The sequence below is a fragment of the Leuciscus leuciscus genome, assembly GCF_965113295.1.
Source record: "Leuciscus leuciscus genome assembly, chromosome: 12".
NCBI lineage: Eukaryota > Metazoa > Chordata > Actinopteri > Cypriniformes > Leuciscidae > Leuciscus > Leuciscus leuciscus.
The window spans coordinates 27,596,571-27,622,545 of NC_138736.1; the positions used below are offsets into that span (position 1 = coordinate 27,596,571).

Genomic DNA, 25,975 nt, shown 5'->3' on the forward strand with positions numbered 1-25,975 from the left:
AAACTAGATTTTAATATTATAGTGGATTTACTGAATGTCACACACTGAGCTACTAGATTTCCAATTCAAAATGAATTTTAATAAAAATGAATAAAAAAAATTTATAAAAAAAAAATAATCCCCCTTTTTTATTTTAAACTAGAGATTGAGAAGAAAAAACACAAAAGCAACGTCTACTATTAAGAAGTCTAATTATAGTGTTGTAAAGGGTTTACATACAACTGAAGAATGAAATAATTTAATGCTCATATCATTACACTTATGAACAGGAAAGGATGATGTACAGTCTGTTTTAAAAATGTACAACAATGCCTGAATGTCAAAAATAAATTATAGTGCCAGAACAATGCCGAATGATACATTTCCAAATCTGGTCACATCTACAATCACATTTATTTGACATAGTAGTTCAATTTGCAGAACCGACCAGCTAGCCAGGGTTATCTAGAGTTATCTACTAGCCAGATACATTTCTGGCAAGTAGACAACAAATAAAAAGAAAACATCCATGGCGCGCAGTAAGAAGATATGTAGATAAGACTTATTTCAGGGCGTTAAAAGAAAACACGTTATTGCCTTGATTAGTAGGTTGCATTTAAATGAAACCTAACAACTTTTCTTACTTAAAATGTGTACTTGCAAGAGATATGTAAATGCTTATCTCTCATCAAGGCTCTTCCATTTCAACCACAATTTCAAATAAAACTTTCTCTGTGTCTTTTAAACTCTGTCTGAAGAGCTGAGTGTGTTGCCACGACACTTCACCCTCTCCTCCTGTGAGCTCCGCCTCCACAATCAGCTCTTCGCCTCCAGACAGCCTTGAAGAGGAGTGCAGTTCACCATCTGTGAAAATAAAACCCATTACTAATATTATAATCAAGCTTAATTGGTGGCAATCATGTTACACTTAAAAAACATTTCAGCTCTTGAAGAAGAGAGCTGTGATTTAACCTAATACACATCAAGCAGCGAGACTGATACCTCCAGGGAACTCTATGGTGGTCTCGGCGGAACGTAAAGTCCAACGCACGCTGCCTGAGTGGAAGGTCTGGCTTAAGGCTCGGACTGAAGTGGACTTGATCTTCATCCCTACTGGAGCGCAGTTAAATTTCCAGCTTATCCTTCCAAAGGGAGAGCCCTCTGTTCGTGCCAAATACACCTACAATCACAGAGTCAGCACAGTAAGTACTGCATTTAAACCCAAGTAAATGTGTTCTTTAGGACAATGGCTAATATGATAGAAAGGCCTACAAGTAAGAATGCACAAATACTGTAATTCTGGTCAGTATGATTAATCGAGCATTTTTTTAAATGTTGTGGCCTATACACTACCGTTCAAAAGTCTGGGGTCAGACCAGTTTTTTTTCTTGAAAGAAATTACCACTTTTATTAAGCAAAGATGGTATTAAATTGATCAAAAGTGACAGTAAAGACATATATATTGTTACAAAAGATTTCTACGTTTTTAACTTTCTATTCAAAGAATCCTGAAAATGTATCATGGTACCTATAAAAATATTAAGCAGCAAAACCATTTTCTACTGTAATAATAAAAATAATAAATAGTAGTTGAGCACCAAACAGATCTTTTAAATGGTAATAATATTTCACAATATTACAGTTTTACTGTATTTTTGATAAGATGAATGCAGTCTTGGTGAGCAAGCTTAAGAGACGTCTGTCAAAAACATTACAAAAGTCGAAATTTTGAATGGCACTGTATAATAAATCTATAATACTTTGCCAAATTTTGTAAGAATTTAGAAATTTAAAGAAAATAAGAGTATACAAATGATACTACCAGGTTAATAATATTAAACAATATTTAAAAAAACATGATATACAATGAAGTAATAAAATGTAACATTAATTTATCATTAAGATCAGTAAAATTAGATTGAAAATAGATACATCACTAATATTGGTTAAACAAAGAAAAGAATTTGCCTTCATATTCAAAAAATAAACCACTGAAAGAAACAAACCATCTGCCAGTCATGCTCCTCTTTCCGGAAAATATTTTCTGTCCTCCAAGCACCTTTCTGCCATCCTGGGATAGTCTCTTGGTCATTGCTCAGTCTGAAGTAACAGTTTTTGGTCATGTTGTAGCAAATGTGAAAACACTTGTTTTGCTTCTCAGATTCGGAAGGAATGAAGACACATTCTTGTGCATTCTGGGAGGAAACACATAAAACTAAGGTAAGTTAATTTACTGTGTGTGTGTGTGTGTCTGTCTATCTATTTATTGAAATCACTCCAATGGCATAACCAGTAATGACACATTGTGTTCCAGTTGAGCATCTCACCCCTTTAGAGTCGCTTGTACCAGTCTCCCCCCGAGCTGCTCTCCAAGCCTGAGATCCCGAGACCCGACCGCCCAGCTCTCCAGATGTAGAGGTCTTGGGAGAAATAAACTCTACCAGCTCCACCAACAGTCTTTGCAACAACTGCTTCTTCCTCTCTTCTCCTAGAGACTGCTGCCTCTACAAGTATGGGGTTGTACACAGTGACCGTCAGATACATTTTTTCAAGGCAATGATGAAAGGAGCTGTATTTAGATGAGGGCATGAAAATGAGAAACTGACCGTAGCGTTGAGCTTGTTAATCGTATGAAGCAGCCATGTCTCTTGAACCTGTGTGCGTCTGGAAAGGACCTCTGGGTGTTTACAGGAGTACCTCCACGTCACATCCACAACCTGGTCCTTAGAGAAGCCCAGGACGTAGGAGAGTTTCTTCCCCCAGCCGACTTCATACAGGAGGGGTTTATCACATGCGTTCTCACAAGGGTCACAGTGTAGCCAGCGATGCTGTGACTGAGAATACACCTCCGTCCACACGTGATCTGAAAGCAGGACAAAACTTTGTGTTTCTATTCCCAAATGATATCACTGTGGTACAGTAAAGGCCCAGATAGTCAGTACTTCAAGCAAATGAACTGATGTGACGTCATTTCAAAATAATCCAGTCAAAACGAAGTTCATTTGGAGCTTTCGTTTCGGGATTTCGATAGCTTGCCAAAGCAAACTTCCTGGGAAAAGTTAGCTCTGGCTGGTAAACCCCTTCAAAACCATTTATCCATGGCGATTATGTAATAGGTAGGTACAAACTGTTGTACTATAAAAGTTGTAATTCTAATTGAAAGCGACACTGACATTGTTTTTTCATATTTAATACTGTAAGCGGTTTCCTTTAAAGCTTTTGTATAAAGTGCTATTCAAATAAACATGAACTGCAGAGTTGGTGATCAGATACTTTTTTAACTGTTTTGTCACTGTCACTCTTTATTATGCGTTTATTTTGTTATTGAGAGGAAAGCGTGCAGCATATATTTACACATTTATATAAATGACGCTCCCAGCACAGCATGCTACTTCTTTTTACCCATAAGAGAAAAACAAAAAAAATTACTTAAAGCTGTAAGATCTCTACCTGTGCTGTCCCAGATATATCTGGCCTCAAGGCCTAAGGCTCGGCAGAACAGCGTGAAACAATTGGCCCATTCCCCACAGCGCCCTCTCCTGGTCTCCAGAAGCTTCTCTGGGTTATTGTACCTGCAGAAAGGAAAAGTAATGCAGTAATGACATGAATAACATTGCTCTTTTCCATACCAAAGCACCATAAAAGTTGTGAATGTCGTGGAGAGGAAGATTTTTAGAGAATTCTGATCTATTCCTCACACAAACCTATTTTATAACACAACGTACAGATTCATAGACTAGTTTTGTGGTAGTTTTATAGTGTTTTTTTTGGAGCTTAAAGGATTAGTTTGCCAAAAAATGAAAATTCAATCCAATTTGCCCTCATGTCAATCCAAACCCGCAAGTCTTTCGTTCATCTTCGGAACACAAATTAAGATCTTTTTAATGAAATCTGAGAGCTTTCAGTCCCTCCATTGACAGCCTACACAACTACCACTTTGAAGCCCCAGAAAGGTAGTAAAATCATCTTTAAAGTAATCCATGTGACTCCAGTGGCTTAACCTCAATTATATGAAGTGACGCGAATTGCTTTGTTTGCACAAAAAAACAGAATTTACCACTTTATTTACAAAATATTAATCTCCAACACGTGTTCAGTCAACAGCGTCTGCTCTTGAGTCAACACAACACGCATGCGTCGTGGCGCTCTTGTGAATGTGCTTTGGAGATTAAGATTTTGTATTTTGAGTGTAGCCGTCTATGGAGGGACAGAAATCTCTCAGATTTCATCAAAAAGATCTTCATTTGTGTTCGGAGGGTGAACGAAAGTCTTGCTGGTTTGGAACGACATGAGGGTGAGTAATTAATGACAGATTTTAGATTTTTGGGTGAACTAACCCTTTAACAGCCCCTGGTCACTATATAATTATGTCTGCAGCATAAACATATATATAAAAAAAAATATATGATTTTGTGTTCCACAGAGCAAAGAAAGTCATACGGGTTTGCAATAACAAGATACTAGACATTCAACATCATTAACAGTGCAACTTCTTGATGAGAATGAAAAAGCAGATGTACCTTGGGAATCTATTGGAGAGCTGGCAGGTGTGACAGAAGTGGTTCTCTACACGGCCTGCATCCCAGCGTTGGTCATCACTTGAGGGGGGGAGGGATCCAGAAGGCTGGGTTTTACCTCCACACCGGCTACATGGCAGACTGTCCACCCAGGAAAAGAAGTCCCCTTTGAACCACTGCAACAGGTCCAGAACAAACATGTCCTCCTCACCTAAACCGCACGCTGTAAGTGGAACACAACACATAAACCTGAGTCAGCTTCTGATAATCTGGACTGGAGTCTTTATTTCATGCAAGTATAAATCAGTTTAAACATATTCTTCAAAATGTCTTCTTTGCATTAAACTTTTAAATGGGGAAAATATATAATATGAAACCCAAAAACATTTTTTGAGATGTTAACAGACAGCTATGAAAACAACAATAGCACTCGTTTATTATTATTATTATTAAGGGTAAAATGTTTTTTTTTTTTTTTTTTTTTACCATTTTGTTCTTCCGGTTTAAAAAGGAAAGTTGATCCAACGTCATGAAAAGTGAATTAAATGTAAATAAATCTGATTTCGTTTACAAGTATACGTGTTAATTCGGAGTTGTGATATCATGTCTTGCTAACCTGGATCTGCATCCTCGGCTTGTTTCAGGCGTTCTTTAGCCCTGGACCTGAGCTCTTCATGAGGTATGCAGTTCAGTGCCTTCCGCTGCAGTTCAGGGCTCTCGTATATCATCACATGTTGGAAGTTTGACTGTACAGTCTTTAAGAATGTCACGCTGCTCGACTAATACATCAGAAAACAAAAAGAGAAACGAGGCCAGTCTTCCAACCATTTCTTTTCTATATGGTTTTCCCCATTATTCATTTCGCTGTTTTATTTGGTGCTGCAGAAAGTTTATGATATCATCCTTAAAGGAATAGTTCACCCAAAAATGAAAATTCGGACATAAATTACTAACCCTCATGTCGTTCCAAACCCGTGAGACTTTCATTCATCTTCGGAACACAAAGGAAGATCTTTTATGAAATCTGAGAGATTTCTGTCCCTCCATTGACAGCTACGCAACTACCACTTTGACGCTTCATAAAGAGATTGTAAAACTAATCGACTGCTTTATATGATGAACATATTGAATTCAGGCTTTTATTCACACAGCATTCATCAACTCACACATCAGTTGTGGTAAACGGAAGCTCAAGCATGTTCGCTTGATGTACAAGAACCAATGAGGTTCATTCTCGTGTTACGCAGCACGTTTGAGCTTCCGCAAGAACCAATAAGGTTTGTTCTCACGCATCAAGCAGGTTCAGTTGAACTTCTGTTAATGTTCGCTGATCAATGTTTATATGTGAATGAAAGCCTATCTTGTCTCTTCAGAAAATTTGGACTAAACCGCTCAATTCATACGAATACGTTTTACAATCTCTTTATGAACTTTTTGAAGCGCCAGTTGTGTAGCAGTCTATTGAGGGACAGAAAGCTCTCCGATTTCATCAAAAAGATCTTAATTTGTGTTCCAAAGATGAACGAAAGTCTTACAGGTTTGAAACGACATGAGGGCGAGTAATTGATGACAGAATTAAAATTTTTGGGTGAGCTATCTCTTTAAAATAAAACAAATAGCTAACCCTATACAATGAAAAATAAGAAGTAGGAAGAAAAAAAGAAACTCACAGTGAAAGGTAAAGCAGCTGGTGCAGGCGTAGGGACTGCAGTGGCAGACGCAGGGCCTGCAGAAGGAGAGGAGGGTACGGGTACGGGTACTGGTACTGGTGCTGGTGGTGGTGGGGCAGGATTTGGAGGAACTCTGGCACTTTGTGGGTTAGATACAGCTTTGCTCGTACCAAGCCTCTGGTCTCTTTCAGCAGCAATAGTCTCCCGCACCTGCCTCAGCCTCTCCACAGATGCTGACTTCGGAAACACCAAGTGGGTTTCAGCCTAATGACGACATACAAATAGCACATAAAACATGTGATGATGCTTTGAAACCATAAAGGTAACTATATTTGCTTATACATCACCAACCTCCTCAAATCCCATCTCAAAGAGACATTCAACTGCTCCTTTGACAGGCAGAAGCTTGGTTGAGAATGTTGGGTTTCCAATGCGGATCGATCTGTATTTATCCTCATTTGGGTTCCTACAAAACACATGCACAAGATCAAACTAAAAAACTGAAAGAAGAAAAAAGAAATCCAGCGACAGAAATAATGTCAGCTTAGAGGTCGCATACAGTATGATGAATGTAGGATAGGGAATTAAAAAACAAGATAGTTGGACAGACTGTCCTATGGACAACATACAGAAGAGACTGTAATTTCCAGTAATCATGCATAACAACATTCCACCCGGGACTCTCTCTGAAATGTCTCCGGAACACTTCACTTACCTAAGAATGTTGTCCGCGTATGTAATAAGCAATTTAGAAACATCCAAAAACAACTCGTTAGGATTTTCGCACAAAGCAGTGACTCCTTGAGACCCAGACATGGTTATACATTTAACTTCTACAATTACAGTAAGTAGTACATGACAAGTAACGTTACATCCGTGAAGTAACACGTAACCGCGTTCAACTCAGTTGCGAATTTATAGCTGTCCTTTATGCGCCTGGTAGATATTCTCGAGGAAAAAAAATGTCTGATATATTGACTTGTGGTTTAATTTTTGATACAACTATAAAATCAATAAAAATGTCTTTACATATATTTTTAAGTGCACGTTTTGGCACAACTGAATCGTCTGTATGCAATCATCGATGGGCAGGAGATCTCAGAACGACTTCAGAAATGATGGCATGATAAAAGTCTTTTAAAAGTCCTGTCAGCTATTTTTATTATAATGATAATTTCCTCTTTGTACATTGTGCTTGAAATGATCATTTTACACCAAAACACATGATAAGCACATTTCACAGGATTTAAATATAATATATTATATAATTATTATAATCATTGGATAATATATTTCAATAAAAATAAACAAATGTTTAAATAAATGTTAATATATATATATATATATATTGATATAGCTAATATTATTTGGGGAGTTCTTTACACATAGAATGTAATGGTCAGGCTCCAACCATTTTCTTGTTCTATTCATTCTTGTTCATATCCATGTATCTGTGCGAATGTTGAATAAGCGTTTATCTTGATAATAGTTTATATATTTATTTTTTTACAATTGTTATTAGTATTTGTCTATTTGTCTATCTGTCTATTATATGTCTATGCAGCAACATGTAGTCCGCAACAAATTTCCTTTCGAGGACAATAAAGAAACATTCATGTCTATTCAGTAGTTCACGCATATACATATCGTTTTATTTATTGGCTATCCAATCCATTCATTTTTGGCTCATGTACAAGATATCTGTTTAATTATTATATTATACCTGTTCAATTATTTTTGAGCAATCACCTTTTCATGCTGCACAGCTGAATATATTATTTCTCTATTTATATATTTTCTGTCTACATATTTAATGTATTTGTTTCCTATTTTTTTTGCTTTATGTCATAATATTATTAATTTACTTATTAATATTGATAGATAAGTGAAGTATATTCTTAGTGTACTTTTGTTAACCATAATTCACATAATTCCTTTGTTCGCTTTTAATTGTGTATTTTTTAATATTTTTTTATGTTTATTTGTATAATCGTAATTAAAATTCTCAGCAAGTATCAGCTCTGCATTTATTTTATAAGACTGAAAAAAGAATCCAATTTCCCAACTTCTGAATCCCTTTGATTCATGTAAGTTACTCTGCTAAAAGCTTCTCTCTTTCTTTTTTTTACAGTCTATGGCTAAAAGCTGATCTCAGATCTGCCGGTAACTTCTTGTTCCGGCCAATAAGGCGCGAAGCTTTTCAGCCCAGGTAGCGTGCCATCACACAGAGGTGGTCATGTAAGTTTAAAAATAATATCTACAGCAATAATGTTTTACACACGATGTTATTTAAAGTCACGAATTAATATACGTTCGTTTAACTTTACCAAACAGCTAATCTTCAGTGTCTTTTTTTTGCAGCTTCAGCTACACGTGGAATATTCTGTTTAAACTTGCGCGGGAGCTTTCATACGGTTAAAAACAATGGCAGAGAAACCGATGTGGGAGCAAATCGGCAGCGGATTCGTGCAACACTATTATCAGCAGTTTGATTCAGACCGCGTGAAGCTCGCCGACCTGTATGTAAGTGAATTATTGTATGCAAGTAAATGACTGTCATTGAACCTCATTATCTCGCGCGATGAGTGTAAGTTTCGTAAACCAGAATTATTTTGTTTTAATCCATCTGCTTTGTGCTTTAGCTCTTATTAGTACGCCATTCTGTGCTTGTATGCCTGATTATGATATACTTTTTTTCTTTTCTCCTTTAGACTGATGCTTCCTGTTTGACATGGGAGGGGGAGGGATTTCAAGGGAAGGCCGCAATCATGACTAAACTAACTGTAAGTTACATTATTTTACTCCAGTCTTATGCACAGTTGTCATTCTAAGTTTAACAGAATGTGTCTATCTGCAGAGCCTTCCCTTTCAGAGCATCCAGCACATTATCACAGCTCAGGACCATCACCCGACTCCAGACAGCTGTGTCATGAGTATGGTCATGGGCCAGCTCAAAGTAAGATGTGATCAGAGATTGCATTTATTAAAACACATGTTTCATCAGGCAACTGTTTGTTTGTAAAAAAAAAAAGATTTATTGGAAGATTTATGTGTTTTTGTTCAAAGAAAATGGCACATTTTAATACATTTCAAAACCAGTGATATTATATATGGGAGCTTGTTTAAAGTCGTCATAAAATCAAAAAAATTTGATTTACTATTTACTTTGTAAGCGGTAGTGCACATCACTAGTCTTGTGGTGAACAATTAATCCGTGCAAGTTAATACACTTGTTTGTTGTGGTAATCTTTAATCAAAATCTGAAAATTTGCTTCCGCTCTGGAATGGCGTTCCTTCTCTGATGACAACTGACGGCTTGGTTTGAATATCCTTAACCACTCCCCTCCCACCGTTATGGTGCGTTCCAGGCAACCTGTAACCCGTGTTTTTCCAACCTTATCAGTCAAACCCGTGACTTCCCACCCGTGAACTCGTACTAGATCGGTGTTATGTACTCCCAGTTACGAGCTCTGACGTCACATAGCCCGCGAAACCATACAAAACAACAATGGCAACAATACACTTTAGGACAATATAACGTTGCAGTCAAATTAATAATAATATAATAATAATGATAATAATACACACACGATTATGTATTACAATGTTATGTGTCTGAAACAATAAGTATGTCGTGAAAGTGTATTGCCGCATGGAAATGTTAAGGTGACTTAAACCTGAACTTAACAGCATTGATCATGCTTATGAAAAAATATATATATATGTAACGTACAATTTCTCAGCATAGCGAAATTGGCATACAATGTTTACATCTAGCTACCCTAATTCCTTGCGCTCAGGTAGTTTGGCATGACTGGCCTGGAACGCTACAAAGTCGTGAGTCGTGGTTTGAAGTCGTGATTTACGTGCTCAAAAACCTGCCTGGAACGCAGCATTAGTCTGCAATGAGTGAAGGATGGAGAGGAGGTGCGCTAAAGTTAAACCCCGCCCTCTATTCAATATTCTGTTTCTCTCCAAGTAGGGCTCACTGCATCCTGCGTTGGACATCCAACCCCGCCCACATCCAAGTGTGATATCAGAAGCCTCACCCATGTCCAATAGGTAGGGTAGGTTTTAGGTGAGTTTCAGAATGTAGGTTCTAGATTAAAAGGGTTTTTTTAGTCGTAAGGTTACAGTGACGGGTAGGTTTAGGGATCGGTGTTTGGTGTAGGCAATCAGTACTGTGATTGACATGACCTATAAAATCGTAAGAATCGGCTGCAGGGCGGAGTTTCCGCTGAACTGATTTGGGAAAAATCAGGCCAATGAGAATGTTCCATATTTTGGACTTGGGCGTGGCTTCTGACATCACACTTGGATGTGGGCCGGGTTGGATGTCCACCGCAGGCTGCAGCAAGACGCTTCTCTTTCACTTGGAAATACGTCACAACACTGAAGTAAAGTCGGTTGCAACTTCCGGTTCGCGGGGATTTTAATAAAAAAATAAAAACCGTTATTGCTGACTTTTTATCTCAAAGTTCTGACTTTTTTTCTAGCAAGTGTTTTTTTTATTTCTCACAATATAGACTTTATTACTCACAATTGTGAGTTTATATCTCAATTCTGAAAATATCTCAAAAAGTCAAAGTTTATATAGTATATAAAGTGTGTGTATATATATATATATATATATATATATATATATATATATGTGTGTGTCTGTGTCTGTCTATATATTATATTATATATTATACATATATTATATTTTATATATATATATTATAAATATATATATATTTATGTATATGTGTGTGTGTCTGTCTATATATATATATATATATATCAATATCGCACATTAGTTGTTAACAAGTACTGACTTTGGTATCAAGTCGGTACTGAAATGTAAAAAATGTGACGCTTTGAGCACTGTTGAGCGGAATCGTAAACACCTCTGATTGCCTATTGTACTCGCACGCTCATCCGATATGTCTGTGATTGGCTACAAACGCTCCCGCTCCTGTTTTTCACTTTCACGTACTCTCATGGCGTATCGAATGCCCTGCTGCCCCGCCAAGCCCAGCCCTGGCCCATTGTTGAGGTTGACCTCACAAAGCAAATTTTTCTTCCTTGACATTTGATTAAATAGTACTAGTGTAATGGTACATGTATTCGTCCCGCACATTGTTTGTGTGTCTTGTGTACAAGAAGAAATCAGAGCTGTAGCTTAACCACCAATAATCGCAAGAAGCTCTGCATTTTGTAACTTTCGATAAGAAACTCATTTTTCAAATTGTCAATTTTATCACGAAATTCAAACAATAAATGCCGTTTTGATGCTCTTTAATGTGGTGTGACTGATCACTTTGTAGGTGCCTCAGTTTTGTTACATGTTAACAAAATGTTAATGTTTTGTTCATGATCAGCTCTTCAACATTACATAATAAAAGTCCAGAATTATGAGATAAAAAGTTGCAATTACTTTTTTCCTTTTTTTTCAGTGGCAGAAACAAGCTACCATGATTATAAATAGTTATTTATTATTGTTTATTATTATTATTATTGTACACAGTAATGTCTTACAGTGTTGGCTGTAAAAAAAATCATGAACATTTATATTGTTTTTGTGTATTTTTACAGGCTGATCAGGACCAAGTTATGGGCTTTCAGCAGGTCTTCTTGCTGAAGAATGTAGATAGCAAATGGGTCTGCACCAACGACATGTTCCGATTAGCTCTTCATAACTTTGGAGCATAGTATTTAGTATTTACAGACCATGCAACTTTTGTATCCGGAGAATGGTTACACATTTCACATTCTGAACTGGTTTCATCTTACTTTGCCAAAGATCTTGAAGGTCCATGATCATCTCCAGATAAGAAAAAGAAATGTTAAAAACAACTGATTATAATAATCGTAATTTGTATGTTGTGGAATGCACTGTGTGAAATTAACTTCAATTTGATAATAAATGTCCCATTCATACAAACCATCTTTGAATACGTATGCTTCTATATTTTGGTAAGACATCTTGGATCTTGATTTATGATCATCTAAATGACACATTTTACATCAAACAATCAAAGCCATGACAAAAGTATTAAAACTAGTAGAAAAACATTGGCATGTTCATAAGAAAACATTTCTGCCATTACAGAACAAGAATGTTTTTGTCTGAAGATTAAAGATTGTCTTTCCACCAATGCATAACTACCAGTTATAATCAAAGACTGCGTTGTGTAAAACAAATAGTTCTGATACTGGATGCTGATTGCTTGGTCAATACTGTATAATCAAGTGAAGTGGTTTATTGTCATTTCTGTCAGAGGAAGAAACAAAATACTGTGTCTTGAAATATTGTACATATAAGTCATTACAATTGCATTTCCATATGTGACCAGAATACACAGGCAATAAAAAAAAACTATAGATACAAATAGAAACAAGACAAATACACCCATAAAGGCTATTTGTATCTTTTGCACTGTATATTGCATATTATATTGTGTTAAGAGGTCAGTTAGTGACATTTAGTTAAATTGTTGGTCAAATGTTTTTCAATGTGAATTAGCAAGACAGGGTTTGCCAAACTGCTTCGGTCCACAGCAAATTACGCAACTTCTTCGCACGTTCGTGTTCCTGCTCTCATACATATTAAAAGAAGAGAATGAAGCACAAGCCTAGTGTGACTATGCCGTTTTATTTATGGACTATGTTTTTGTAGTGGAATGGTGACACTTGAATGTGCTTAACATTTTAATGAAAATCTGTCCATAATTATATAAGAATAATTTGAATTTTTTTATACAACATTAAATAATTTTCAAAAACATTAAAAATGAAATTTATTTCACGTACAATATAGAATTGCAGAAATGTCCAAAATTAGCACTGATTTTAGAAAATCTTTTAAAGAAATTTTGATCGGCGATATGAAAAAACAATATCAACTCATTTAACTAATGTACGACGCATATAAATTATTGTTTGAAATGTTATCAGGTCATTGAATTAAAAAAAACAGGATTGCTGAAATTTGCAATTTTTGCAATTTGCAATTTTATTTTTATTTTACATTTGATCGGAACTTAATTTTACATTTTTAAAAATGCGAACGGAATGTATGATCAAATCTTTCAAAAATGGCTGCTCATGTGTTGTCTAAAGTAACTTTTTGTCATGTAATAAAAAACAGAAGTGAACTGTTAAAAAATTCATGCCCCGTCATTGCAAGTAGCTATAAGCCGTTTTTTTTATGTCTTTGCTATTATCTGTTACTTATTACCCATTGGATGAAGACTAGTGGTGTGATATGACTTCAGCAACAAAACCCCTCCCATCTTGTGCTGTTGCTTAGCAACGAGCTGTCTGTTCAAGGTGCCATCTAGTGGCTATGCCTGTGAATTACAAGTAAGTGCGCCCCCTCATGACCAGACCACTTCTAAGTAAGTGCTTTATCATGATGAATATTTGAAAGACTGAAAATAACCACAACCAGACTAGGTCCCAACTTAAAAGTTGTATATACTACTCCAAGTGATTACCCATGAAAACCACCAGGAGTGATATATAAGAAAGTTTTTCCATTTGAAGCATCCTAAAATTCGATTGGTCAGGCACACAGTATGATAATCATGCCCTGACGTCACTTCCCAGTTGTTCAATGCGCCATTTTCTCGACTCTAAACGGCAAGCACAATAAATGAGTCCTACTTGCAAAAAATAAAAAATAATTCTCTTCATTGCTGGTTTCCATAGTTGAGAGCGCAGAATTATTATTTCAACATCCTACACCGCTTCCACGTCTTCTATCATCGGTTTTGGCAAGCACGCGGATTGGTGAAAGTAGCTAAATCCCCTCCCTGCGTCTGTGTGGCGGTGAAAAAAGGTAATGTCCTCACAATTAGATAGCAGCGGGAACATTAGCTTTTGCGTTTAGTTGTTGCGGGTTCGGTATGATCAGGAAGTGGAACGAAGAAGCCCATTAGCCGAGAGCTGTGAAGAGGTTACTTTATGACATCACTGCGTTATTTAGAATCGCGCGTTCTAGAAGGGAATCAGTTGTTCTGCGATGTTGAATCATTCCTGTCGAATTCTTCTTGATGCGGGGCGCTTGGTAAATTACATTTGGCTAGTTTAGAGTTACATTTGACTCTATTGTTTCCAAGATTTAGTGTGCTTTGGCGGGCGCGGATATGTTTGGTCACCGGTCGTAGTTGATGCTTACAATAAATAAATAATTACAGCTTGAATTTGATATTCGCTTTGGCACTTATGCTATGACAATGCTGTCATAAAGTGTGGCATTTGAGTGATGCATGGCTGAGATGTGATATTTTGTCTTGCGTTCGTACACAATATCTGCCATAGCACTAAATATAGTTGGGTAATAGCGTATTGATTTCTTACATTCGTGAATACTAAGTTTGAGATTTAGAGGTGTTGTATAATTTGCTGTGGAACTGAATTCATCAGATTGTGTTATCACTGCATGTTCAACAGGCTGAGATGTGAAGCACTTTATGACCTATTAAGAACATTATACATACGACTTTTGACCACAAAATAAATATATTTTTTTTACCCAAAGAAAATGAAGGAGAGTCAATGCACTTCTTTTCATTACAATTAAGCACGATTCTCCCCCAAATTCTTAAGTGAGTAATGATGATGATTATATATAATGGATTAATTTCTGGAATGTTATAATCTTCCATACATGAATCCAGTCAAAAGTGACAATTTCCAAGATATTTCAAATTTGCACAGGCAACACACCTATTTGTTCAGACTGACTAATTCAATAATTAAGTTAAAATGCCTGAAATACAGTTCCAGGTGGGAAATATATAAAATCAAATTTTTTAAATAAACGAGAGAATAACGGCAATTATAGAAGAAACCTTCAAAAGTAAATCCACATGGGCATTACAGTAATGAATATGGGAGGGAGACTGTGTAATTGTCATGGGGAAAAAATCACTATAAATCTTAATATTCTTTTGAGGGCTGAAGTATGACATGTTGTCGTGAAATTCTTATTTTGATTAAATTGCTCCTGAATTATGCAAGTGGAAGTATTTATCACCAATGTTACATCTATGATATCATTTGAAGTATATGAACTCTATATGCTGTTTTCATGTTACCACTACTCGTTAAGTTATACTTCTAGTGGGATTCATATTTTGGGATACTTTCTAAAGTATTACGCAAGTATTTAATAATTTTGATTCACTGTTATTAAGGGTTTAACAGCAAAGTATTTTAGGCTTTTTTCCCCCCGCTCTTTTGATTTGTGTACTCAAATCTGAACTGAATGTCCATACTGTTATTATGCAAGGGATGAATCTGGATTCATTGCTCGGACACTGTAGTCATTATGTGGTCTATGTCGATTTCCATAGTTATGATGTAGGTGTCCGCATGGTGCCCCAGTTTTTTTTTCTGCCTGTCTGGGCAAAAAGTGATTGGTTAAGAAGTGTTTCGTGAAATACCCCTAAATCTGTCGCTGAGCATTTATTGTAGTCTTGCATAATTAGGCTATAGGTTTTCAAGACTGGTCAAGAAATCAAAATAAAATCACAAAATAATGACATCATTCGAATAGAAACCAAAGTGATTCTCTTTCAGGTGTAAGACCATGTACCAGTTTCCGGTCAGAGGGTTGGAGAAGATCCGCAGAACAAGACGTAAAGTGAAAAACATCCTTGGAGAATTTGGACTCGAAGAATGTCTTAATTTGGGCCAGGTGTGTTTATTTTGTAATCCACATAGGCTACATTTCAATAAAAATGAAACACGACAACTGAAATCTCATGTCCATGTTTATCAAAATAACCTTTTATTTAAAAAAAAGTATATACATTTGAAATGTTATCTCTCCTTTTTGTTTATCAGGAACTCCAGGAATTTTACCCAGGAGACAATGTTTTTGATGCCACAGACTGGTGCAGTTTATCTGATGGCTATGACGGCCGGTGGAGAAAGAAGGTGAATGTCACTTTAAAAAATGTGCTTAGTAGGGCTGTCACGATACCTCAAATAATTTAGAGTATTCGATAAAAAAAAATCCTCGATTGCAATTTACTCGTGTCGAGTAACCAGTAAAATACTGAAAGTGGTGCATTCCACGGACGAGAATCCATGAACCGTATTATTAGACCATTTTCTAAGGACGCACAATGTATAAAAAAAAACATTTAAAAACTATACTATAGCATAGTGCTATTGTGAATTTACAAAGGCTTCAATAAAAAAAAAAAGCCCTGTGGGTTTAATGTGTATATGTACCCATTACTAACCCATGCGTGTATGTCACGTGCGTCTCAGAGCAGCACCGTTCACAGTAAATGCTGCTCCACATGAACTGTTACAAGACGACGAGAATACTTTTTGTATGCAAAAAACAAACAGAAATAACAACTTTATTCAACAATTTCTTCTCTTCCGTGTCAGTCTCCTACGCTGATCACGTAGTAAGCACAGTGGAGCGCTTGTACATCAGAATGGCGACTGTATTGGCGGACGCTGTTCACGTGAACACCATAACGCATGCGTGTGATGCTGACACAGGAGCAGGCCAATAATGAGCTGCCGTTCTGACGTAGAACCCAGAATCGCTGCATTGAGTTTACAATGTGATCAGCTTAGGAGACTGACACAGAAAAGAAGAAATTGTTGAATAAAGTTGTTATTTCTGTTTGTTTATTGTGCACAAAAAGTGTTCTGGTAGCTTCATAATATTAAGATTGAACCACTGTAGTCACACAGACTATTTTAACAATGCCTTTACTACCTTTCTGGGCCTTGAAGTTTGTAATGACGTTGCTGCCTATGGCTGGTTCGGAAACCTCTCGGATTTCATCAAAAATATCTTAATTTGTGTTCCGAAGATGTCTTAGGGATTTGAAAAGACATCAGTGTGAGTAATTAATGAAAGAAATTAAATTTTTGGGTGAACTAACCCATTAAGTCATTTTAGAGGCTTAGGTCTTTGCTTAGGTCTATTTTTATTACCACAAATAAATAGCAGATTAATCGTCAAAACAATCGACGGATTACTCGATTACCAAAATAATCATTAGTGACAGTCTTAGTGCTTAGCTTTTCTTGAGCAAAAACTATTTAAATACTGAGCATTTCTGAATATTGTGTGACAACTGGCTGAAATTCTTACCAACTGTTCTCCATTCTCAGTGGGAATATCGTACACAAGGTTTGTGCTGCACCTTGTGCGAGTTCTCTACAAGATCCTGGCATGCCTACAAAACCCATGTTCAGCGCTACCATGATGAAGAAGAGCGTCTGTGCAAGCTTTCTGCCTGTACTTCCTGCCCGTTTATAGCCCACCCAAGATTGGTCTCCAGGCACCTCAAATTGTTCCACATTGAGGACGCAAAGTTAGAAATCCCTGCTATCCCTGCTGTCCCGCAGCTGCCTCCAAGGGCTGTAAACGGCACCACATTTCAGTGCCGAAGATGCCATATTCAAGATACTCTTTTGTACAGTGTGAAAAAGCATGTTCTTCTTTATCACTACACTTCCACGTTGAATAAATATGCCGGGCAGAGATCGGAGCGGGAACTTCTGACTCTAGGAGACAGGTCTCAGAAATTCTACTGCAAAAAGTGTTACGTATCAGCTGAGACATCCGAACACTTGCTGTATCATCTTCTAACCTCAGAAAAGCACAAGGAGCTAGATGTGCATATCAGAGCTCTAATTTTTGAAACAGACAGTAAGAAACAGTACCCTGCTTTAGCACCGAAAACACAAGGCCCTCCTGCTGTCTTGATGATGAAAGATCCGCCAGCGGTGACCGCTACAATGGCTACTGGTGTAATTAAAGGGACAGAAAGTGGTGGTTCTGCAGTCATTGCTGCCCCAGGACCAAGCCAGGTGTTTCTCCCAACTCAAGCTTCTGCTCTGGTTCAGCTTGCAAGCGCTGAGGCGAAGGGTTTACTGAGGCCTGGAGTCCCACTGGCTTTTCAGAACACCCAAATCACCAGACCTGCTCTTCCTCCTGCTCCAAGCGGCATTTCTCAAAACCAGATGTCCGTCAGAGTAGGCCTACCTAGTCAGGCACAACTGCAACCCGTTTCCCGCCAAATTGTCCTACCACCAGGCGTACGTCTTAATGTACCCGCTGTTAGGCCACCGCCACCTCAGTCCCTCGTAGCTAATCCAAGATTGCCCCTAAATCAACCCACATCTGGAGGCACCATGCTAACCTCTCAATCCCTTCTGAGTCATTTGATACCCACTGGCAACAAAGTTGATGGTTTGCCTACCTACACTCTTGCACCTTTGCAGGTCCTATCGGTCCAGGGAAATAACTCCCAAGGAGTCAGCAAACCACCGCTGCCTGCATCCCAGAACAACCCTCCTGCTCAGCAAAACAAACAAAACAGCTCTTTGCCGCCCCCCAAACAAACCAAGAAGTGGATCACATGTCCTATTTGTAATGAACTCTTCCCATCTGACATCTACGAGTCCCATCCAGAGGTTCACAAAGAGGTAGCTAAATTGCCCAAGATTGGTCTAGCTGCTCGTGCTCCATTTTTGAGAAAGATGCCGGATAAGACGGTGAAATGCCTGACATGCAAGATCTTGATTTCGGAAAAGGGAGTTTTTGAACACCTGCTTCATGGCATGAACTGCTTATTTTGTTCTGGGCTCTTCTACTCCATCAAGGAGCTTGTCGACCATATCCAGGTGGAGCATAATGTGAACCGAAAGAGCAACTGTGACTTCATGAGGCGTGAATACAGACTATATACTGATGATTCAGGGAATCTGCTTTTCCCTTACTTCGACATCCGAACCACGGCTCCTAAACTAATAATGGGTGAAAAAGAGCTCAATCTTGCATTGGTCACAAGCTCCCTCGATCTGATCTTTGTGAAGATGTTGCCCAACAATCCTCAGGGTGTTGGAAAGCTGTCCGCACCCTGCAAGATGCCCACACCCAATCCTAACAGCACAGAGTGCCCCTTCTGCTCGGAGAAACTTCTGAACAAGGAATGCTATCAAATGCACCTCAAAGAGAAGCATTTCATCGTGCCCACTCTGCATGCTATACTCAAAACGCCATCGTACAGATGCCTCTACTGTGGTGGTGTGTACACTGGGAAGACCACTACCAAGGCCATCATTGTTCACTTGTCTAAATGCCGCAGTGCACCGAAGAGTCTCAAGGATAGTGATAAACTGACTTCAGGATTAGCTATTACTCCCAGAGCAAACCGAGCACTTGTGTCATACCCTGCTCATCCAAAACAGATCACTGGTCCAACCCCGACCTCAGTTCAAGCCTCTGTTCCTGCCACAAAACCACTGGAAACCGAAGCGGAGATGCAGAGCAAGTTGCGCCTAGAAGTAGCCTTCAGAGAAGCTATGGAGGCCAATAGAAGAGAGCGGGAGGAACGGTTGGCAAGGAAGAGAAAACTCGAGCGAGATAGGTTGGCTGGTCTGATGGTCCCCTCACCTGAAGTAGTAATCGATCCTTCCGTACAATTAGCATTGGATCCTACTGGAATGGAGGTGCGCCCCTTTGAAGAACGACGTGAGTTTGTCAATAAGTACTTTAATACACAGCCTTACCCACTCAAGAAGGAGATCATTGCCCTGAGTAACCGTTTACTGCTTAACAAGACTGACGTTGCTTGCCAGATTGGCACGAAGCGTACCAGATGTCTGAAGAACATACAGAAAACCAAGGCTGTGGTACTTTTAGGCTTCAATATGGCAGAGTTGATGAAGCTGAAGCATAATCTCCTCATCCCAGAGATTGAGCCCGAGAAGCTGATCACCGTGACAGACACAGAGATGGAGGTCCTTAACGAGTAGCTTGGAGACAATAGTAATAAAGACAAGGAGAACTTGCAATGCAAATTTTACTTAGAGCGTAAACTGTTACCTGTTCCTTGAGACAATGCAAAATATGTTCCATTCTCACCAAAACTAGTGTTAAACTGTTAACCAAGTAGAACTTGAGAGGTTGAAACAAGCGAAAATGTGTTTGATTTTGTCTATTGTTAAATAATGTATGTGAATGCTTATGTTTTGTTTCATATTAATCATTTTAAAGTATACATCCATTACTTTTCACTGAGACAACACTTCAAGCAAAGTTCATGTAAAAATAGATGTTTGTAGCCCATTTATAGTTTTAGGGTTGAAAACATTCGTGTGATTATACTTTTTATATTTTCCAAACCTCATAAACTATTTTTGTGACATTTTCTTTATATATTTGTTGGAATGCTTATGGTTACATTACCCTTTTCTTTTAGACCATGTATATTTCTATTAATCAATTCCATTTATTGTTCAATTTCATTTCTGTTTTTCTTGCCTTATACTTTTATAAATATGGTATTCAAATTATTGTTTTGATTAGATTTTTTGCCAAAAAACCTTTCTCTTATTAATTAATGCTGCTTACCTAAGTGACATCCTCACAACTAAAGTGTGGAGCTTTGCAGAGAAATTTGATTGCAGTTCATTTCACTTGTATAATGATTGTAAGCATCAGGATATCTTGTAGGCTCTTGGTTTCCCACTTTATTTCCCCTGTGCAGTAAGTGAATGACAACATCTAAGCTTACAATATGAAAACTGTAAATAAATTAGAGCATATAAATATACAAGTTCACTTTTTTCAGTTGTATTTTCATGTGTAGTAATGGGCATTGTTAAAAACTCAAACATATTTGTCATTATCAGAGAACAACATTTATTAGTTAACCATTATGTAGTTTATTTAAACTAGAATGTATTTACAGAACACAAATTGGGTTTTGAAGATCTAAAATGTTATCAATATACATATTTGCTTGCTAACTCATTGTTCATGCTGCCAATTTTAAAAGTATTCTGTCATAAGAAAAAAATTACTTACAGAATCCCTCTATAAATGTTTCTTTCCCAGGATGATGTTAAATGGTCCATTGGTGTGACAAATTATTTATTTTTAAGTATTACTATTCCACTCTCATATTCTATTCATACTCTCAGTTAAAATAAGTTCACAAAGGCTAAAATAAGTTCACAAAGGTTCACATAATTATGAAATTGCAGTACTATTCAGCATAGTTTTGTCTGCAGGACATACTTTCCAAAAGTATTCCATGTTAACTATCATTATTTAACTATACCATTATTTAACTAACATTATTTACAGTACAAAAATGGGGGGAAATAAACATTTCACTTTAATGCTGTACCTTTTCTGAACAATTGATTCAAGGAATAAATATCTTACGTTTTTTTTTCTTGCCTACACATTATCCATGCTGCCATATTGTATTTTATTATTCAGGACATTTAACACACATGCATAAGGTATTTTGTCTAAAGACAACAGAATCGATTGCTGTGCATATTTGTTCATATTTAAGGCCAAATAATAATAATAATAACATATATTAATCTTCAGTCTGATTCCTGAATGACCCTTTGAAAACATTTTAATAATTTAAACACTACTTTTTAATCTTTATAATACCCGGACTATTTTGATTGTAAGATGTCTTGTTATACACTCCATAGAGCAGAAGCTTTCTCCAATCCAGTAGAGGGCGATATTGATATCTGTTCATTGGCATTGTCACTGGCCGCGGCAGCCACCGTCGTTGTTGCAGTCGCAGTGCTAAAACTCGTAGTAAGCTGTGTTATACATCTAATAAACTCGGAACACTCACTTAATCTACACAACAAGGTTATTTCAACTGTAAGGTAAGGATTGCATTTCCCTTTAAAGTTTTTTCCCCTGTTCTATAGCTCTAATATTTAACTGAATAAATCTAAATGTAATCTTTCTAGAATCTTCAGAGCTAATTGCTAACGAGAAATCAACGTGTGGAATGTAAACAAATCGGTTTTGCGTTTTATTTTGTTACAATTGAACGGTTTATTGACCTGGTGTGGTTTGTAAGCACATTATGACAACAACCTCATGTGCCTTTTTAGAAGTGTGCTGAATTTCCATCAAAATGTCGTACATGCTCCCTCATCTTCACAATGGCTGGCAAGTGGACCAGGCTATTCTATCCGAGGAGGACCGTGTGATTGTTATACGATTTGGCCACGACTGGGACCCGACGTGTATGAAAATGGATGAAGTGTTGTACAGCATAGCCGAGAAGGTACAGTTTCCTAATTAGAACAGAGAGTATTTGCTGTATGTGTAGGACTTGTTGAGAACGTCTTTGGGAATTTATGTTCCATTATTCTATCATCAGTGTGTCTAATATCAAGTGTTTCCTCAGGTGAAGAATTTTGCAGTAATTTACCTTGTGGACATCACAGAAGTGCCAGATTTTAACAAGATGTACGAGTTATATGATCCTTGCACAGTCATGTTCTTTTTCAGGTAAGTCTTCAGATTTGTATAAGGACTACAGTGAGTCAGGCAGCAATTTAAAGGGATACTCCAGCCAAAAATTACAAATTGAATTTACTCACATTTATGGCTTTCTTCTCTGGAACACAAACAGAGATTTTTGGAAAAATAAAACACGTGAGAATTTTTATTTTTGGGTGGCGTATCCCTTTAAACATATGGGAGTCTACTACGCATTTAAGCTTTATTTTTTTTTTTTTTTTTCCTTAAATGTGTCTGGTTCTAGATAGGTTATGCTTAACTGATAGCATATTTACCATAGAAAATATCTTTGGCTCTTCCTTTAAAAAACATAGAAGGACTTGCAATGAATTTAGGTTTAAAACAAATGTGAAGGAATGTCCTTGTCTTGTGTCTTCACTCCTTTAATGCAAATTTTACAGGGTTTATTGGTCTTACGTTCTAATGATGTCATAATTGGATAGACATATAAATATTGCATATAACTTTGCACAGACAAGGTTGGTAATGATTCTATCACATTAGCCTTGTGACAACAGTTCTGAAATTGTGTGTGGTTTTTATTGTTGCCCTGTGAACTCTCTTTGTAAGTGCCTTACTGTAACCTATATTTTTGAGTCAAAATAATTTTTTGTAGAATTGGACATTGAGTCAATAGAGCTTGTAAAACTTGACCTTATATAACTTGTATTTTATAAATTTTTAAATATTCAATGAAAATAAAGTATTCTTGTTAAAAGTATTCACACATATATCTGGCCACTCAGATAAACTACTAGAACTCTATTCCCCCTTTCTTTGCTATATATAATCTATTCAGTAATTGAATAAAGGTTATGGTTTTTCATGCTTCTTAGAGGACCAACTGCAACTTACATTCTGCAAAGTTTACATTCTGCAAAAAATATCGACTTATAGATTAAATTCACTCTCAATTGCATTGAATGACATAGTGAAATCTAGGGATGAGCGATATTTGCCGATATCAGATATGCCGATATTTTGGCCTATTACCGATATATTTTCCTTTTGATTGGAAACAGAAGTCTGTCCTCTGTAAGGATTATAAGCAAAATATTTTTCATTTCAGTTACTTTTGAGCAAAAACTTACTTGTTAGAACTAAAACATTATTACTGTTCTTTTTATAATGAGAGTAAATTGAAAGCTTTTAAACCAACAATAATAAAATCAATCACTGCTGTTTTTTTTTTTAGACAGATGCAGTTGTAACCTTAACATTTTATATGTGGATGTTCAACAGCAAAAGAGCTGTACAAATTCTAAATCCGAATTCTCATTATCCGTTTGAAAAAATATATTACACATTAATGAATAAAACTGTATGTATAAAATAATTTAATTTACAATAGTATGTTTGTTTTTATTCATCATGTAAAAACTATAGCTTCTGACCTATAAATCAGATTCGTGGTTTCGTTAAAGTAAATCTAATCACCATTCAGGCAAAATTTTAATGAGAATTACTGCAGGTTCATAATCAACATGTCTTATTATATAAGGCATATCTGCATAGCTTTTCATATCTGGTCGATGTTTACATTTTAAGCCTTTATCGGCTTTATCATGACTAATAGCTATGATTGGGACGGTCATTTTACATAACATTATAAAGAGAACAATATTGTAATAAAATGTTGTTAATTCTCTGGGTTTAGTTGCCATGTTTTAGCACAGTGCTCCAGGAAGAGCACATCCATTAGACATTCTGACCAGCACGTAACTTAGCTCATGGTCACTTGTGCATTCGCGTCAATTTGTGCATATACAATTTGTAATATGTTTATTTTGTATATATCTGATTAATCTCATATAGGATGCGTTTCGTTGAGTTAAATAACCGGCTAGCAAAGGGCTTCAGTTCATTCAGCGTGCGCAGCTTCAGAACGTGCAGCTCTAACAGCAATGCACGACTAATATTAACTACGATTGGAACTCTCATGTTACATAACATTATGAGAACACTACTGTTATAAATTGTTGTGAATTAATTGGGTTTAGTTGCTGTGTTTTAGCGTGTTGCTCCAGGAAGAGCGCGTCCTCAACAGGAGTTACACATTCTGACTAGCACGCATCTGATGTGCCGTTGGTGACTTGTATTGATCATTTAATTAATTTACAAATAATTTAATAAAACGACTAATTACATCGACTCCTTCTAGCCCTTTATTTTGACAAAAAAACTCTCTCTAGAAGATCTCTAAAACTATGCTGACACATTCATAAACAGCTATACCACACTACATGAAAGATAATATCTGAAAAAAGCATAATAGGGGCACTTTAACTGTTGTCACAATATAATTACTTTCTGACTTTATCAAAGTTATATGCAATATTTATGTACAGTATCTACCCAATAATAGTTTTACAGTGCATATTTATCCTAATGTATATTTGCTTGTCTATTTCAGGAACAAGCACATCATGATTGATCTTGGCACTGGTAATAACAACAAGATAAACTGGACCATGGAAGATAAGCAGGAGATGATAGACATTGTTGAGACTGTCTACAGGGGGGCAAGGAAAGGACGGGGTCTTGTCGTTTCCCCAAAAGACTACTCAACCAAATACAGATACTGATGTCTGTGCACTTTTATACAATTTTTGTTTTTCATCAACATTGGACAAGATCTGAGCATTCAGCAGTTTGGTCATTTGGACTGTTTAATGGCCTTGTTTAGGATTTTCCACTTCATATTTCAATGTGTTTCTCTGTTGCTGTTACGGTCACCAGTTTTTTATAATTTTGTCCATCTGAAAATGTCACTGTATATTGAATAAATATCGAATGGTGTGTTTCTGATCTTTGTATTTCTAAGCTCTTATTTATCATCGCAGTGCTAATTATTAAGTTTAGTCATAAAATCATGTCAGAATAAAATATGTATAGCTGAAACTACATGAACTACCTTAATTAAGCTCAGGGATACCCCATACTAGTATGGAGACAAACCGGGTACATGTAAGCTTTGAAGACATGTAGGTAAGACAATGTTTATATATATTTACACTACTTGGCCTATTTAAAGTGGTAAATGTACATAATGTTTAATGCTAACATTTAGACTAAGTAGATCAGGGCTGTTTGAATTGCCTTTTCATATTTTACAGTACAATCATAGCTGTTTTGTAGTCATTAGGATTTTATCTATCCCAGTGAATCTTTTGTCTGATCACCAGAAAGATTCTTTCACTGACTCTTACAGGGCCGGTTGCTGCAGGTTACAAAGGCTGCATTTAAGTCTTATTCTTTGTATGCCCTTCCCTCGCTAACTTCTGTCCGTCTCGTTCACTCGGATGTACGTCATTGCTTACGTAACTGGCGTAACCCTTGCAATGTTTTTAAATGAAACACCCTAAGCCCTTGATCACTTGGAATTAGATGTGGAGCTAATAACCCATTTATAAGCAGAATCACTGATGGAAAGAAGAAATGGATCCATATGAGCCACAAAGCAGTGTAATTTATAAAAAATT

General features: G+C 36.8%; 4 protein-coding genes across 4 annotated transcripts; 3 read left to right on the top strand and 1 right to left on the bottom strand.

Moving 5' to 3' along the window:
• Positions 1 to 222: 222 nt before the first annotated feature.
• Positions 223 to 7,234, bottom strand: ngly1 (N-glycanase 1). The gene is made up of 11 exons (XM_082185698.1): positions 6,882 to 7,234; positions 6,518 to 6,632; positions 6,167 to 6,430; positions 5,113 to 5,275; positions 4,500 to 4,719; positions 3,430 to 3,551; positions 2,586 to 2,842; positions 2,307 to 2,483; positions 1,986 to 2,174; positions 982 to 1,159; positions 223 to 843 (listed from the first exon to the last, which is right to left on the bottom strand). The coding sequence occupies exons 1-11, from the start codon at positions 6,980 to 6,982 to the stop codon at positions 668 to 670; spliced, it is 1,962 nt and encodes a 653-aa protein (XP_082041824.1). The 5' UTR covers positions 6,983 to 7,234; the 3' UTR covers positions 223 to 667.
• Positions 7,235 to 8,310: 1,076 nt separating this feature from the next.
• nutf2l (nuclear transport factor 2, like) lies at positions 8,311 to 12,095 on the top strand. The gene is made up of 5 exons (XM_082185717.1): positions 8,311 to 8,404; positions 8,528 to 8,689; positions 8,878 to 8,949; positions 9,024 to 9,122; positions 11,744 to 12,095. The coding sequence occupies exons 2-5, from the start codon at positions 8,591 to 8,593 to the stop codon at positions 11,858 to 11,860; spliced, it is 387 nt and encodes a 128-aa protein (XP_082041843.1). The 5' UTR covers positions 8,311 to 8,404; positions 8,528 to 8,590; the 3' UTR covers positions 11,861 to 12,095.
• A 1,532-nt stretch (positions 12,096 to 13,627) lies between these two features.
• On the top strand, positions 13,628 to 21,396 carry adnp2b (ADNP homeobox 2b). The gene is made up of 4 exons (XM_082185685.1): positions 13,628 to 13,991; positions 15,737 to 15,854; positions 16,004 to 16,096; positions 17,303 to 21,396. Exons 2-4 carry the CDS (start codon positions 15,747 to 15,749, stop codon positions 19,952 to 19,954), a joined length of 2,853 nt encoding a protein of 950 aa, XP_082041811.1. The 5' UTR covers positions 13,628 to 13,991; positions 15,737 to 15,746; the 3' UTR covers positions 19,955 to 21,396.
• A 294-nt stretch (positions 21,397 to 21,690) lies between these two features.
• On the top strand, positions 21,691 to 25,301 carry txnl4a (thioredoxin-like 4A). The gene is made up of 4 exons (XM_082185712.1): positions 21,691 to 21,844; positions 22,079 to 22,254; positions 22,378 to 22,481; positions 24,907 to 25,301. The coding sequence occupies exons 2-4, from the start codon at positions 22,102 to 22,104 to the stop codon at positions 25,076 to 25,078; spliced, it is 429 nt and encodes a 142-aa protein (XP_082041838.1). The 5' UTR covers positions 21,691 to 21,844; positions 22,079 to 22,101; the 3' UTR covers positions 25,079 to 25,301.
• Positions 25,302 to 25,975: the final 674 nt, after the last annotated feature.

Coding starts and splice junctions, on each gene's coding strand:
- ngly1 (XM_082185698.1), bottom strand. CDS start 6,982: ATGTCTGGGTCTCAAGGAGTCACTGCTTTGTGCGAAAATCCTAACGAG. Junction 6,431..6,517: donor TTGAGATGGGATTTGAGGAG/GTTGGTGATGTA, acceptor TGTCGTCATTAG/GCTGAAACCCACTTGGTGTT. Junction 2,175..2,306: donor GTACAAGCGACTCTAAAGGG/GTGAGATGCTCA, acceptor GTTTCCTCCCAG/AATGCACAAGAATGTGTCTT.
- txnl4a (XM_082185712.1), top strand. CDS start 22,102: ATGTCGTACATGCTCCCTCATCTTCACAATGGCTGGCAAGTGGACCAG. Junction 22,255..22,377: donor TGTACAGCATAGCCGAGAAG/GTACAGTTTCCT, acceptor GTGTTTCCTCAG/GTGAAGAATTTTGCAGTAAT. Junction 22,482..24,906: donor ACAGTCATGTTCTTTTTCAG/GTAAGTCTTCAG, acceptor TGTCTATTTCAG/GAACAAGCACATCATGATTG.
- nutf2l (XM_082185717.1), top strand. CDS start 8,591: ATGGCAGAGAAACCGATGTGGGAGCAAATCGGCAGCGGATTCGTGCAA. Junction 8,690..8,877: donor TGAAGCTCGCCGACCTGTAT/GTAAGTGAATTA, acceptor TTTCTCCTTTAG/ACTGATGCTTCCTGTTTGAC. Junction 8,950..9,023: donor CAATCATGACTAAACTAACT/GTAAGTTACATT, acceptor GTCTATCTGCAG/AGCCTTCCCTTTCAGAGCAT.
- adnp2b (XM_082185685.1), top strand. CDS start 15,747: ATGTACCAGTTTCCGGTCAGAGGGTTGGAGAAGATCCGCAGAACAAGA. Junction 15,855..16,003: donor AATGTCTTAATTTGGGCCAG/GTGTGTTTATTT, acceptor TTTGTTTATCAG/GAACTCCAGGAATTTTACCC. Junction 16,097..17,302: donor ACGGCCGGTGGAGAAAGAAG/GTGAATGTCACT, acceptor CTCCATTCTCAG/TGGGAATATCGTACACAAGG.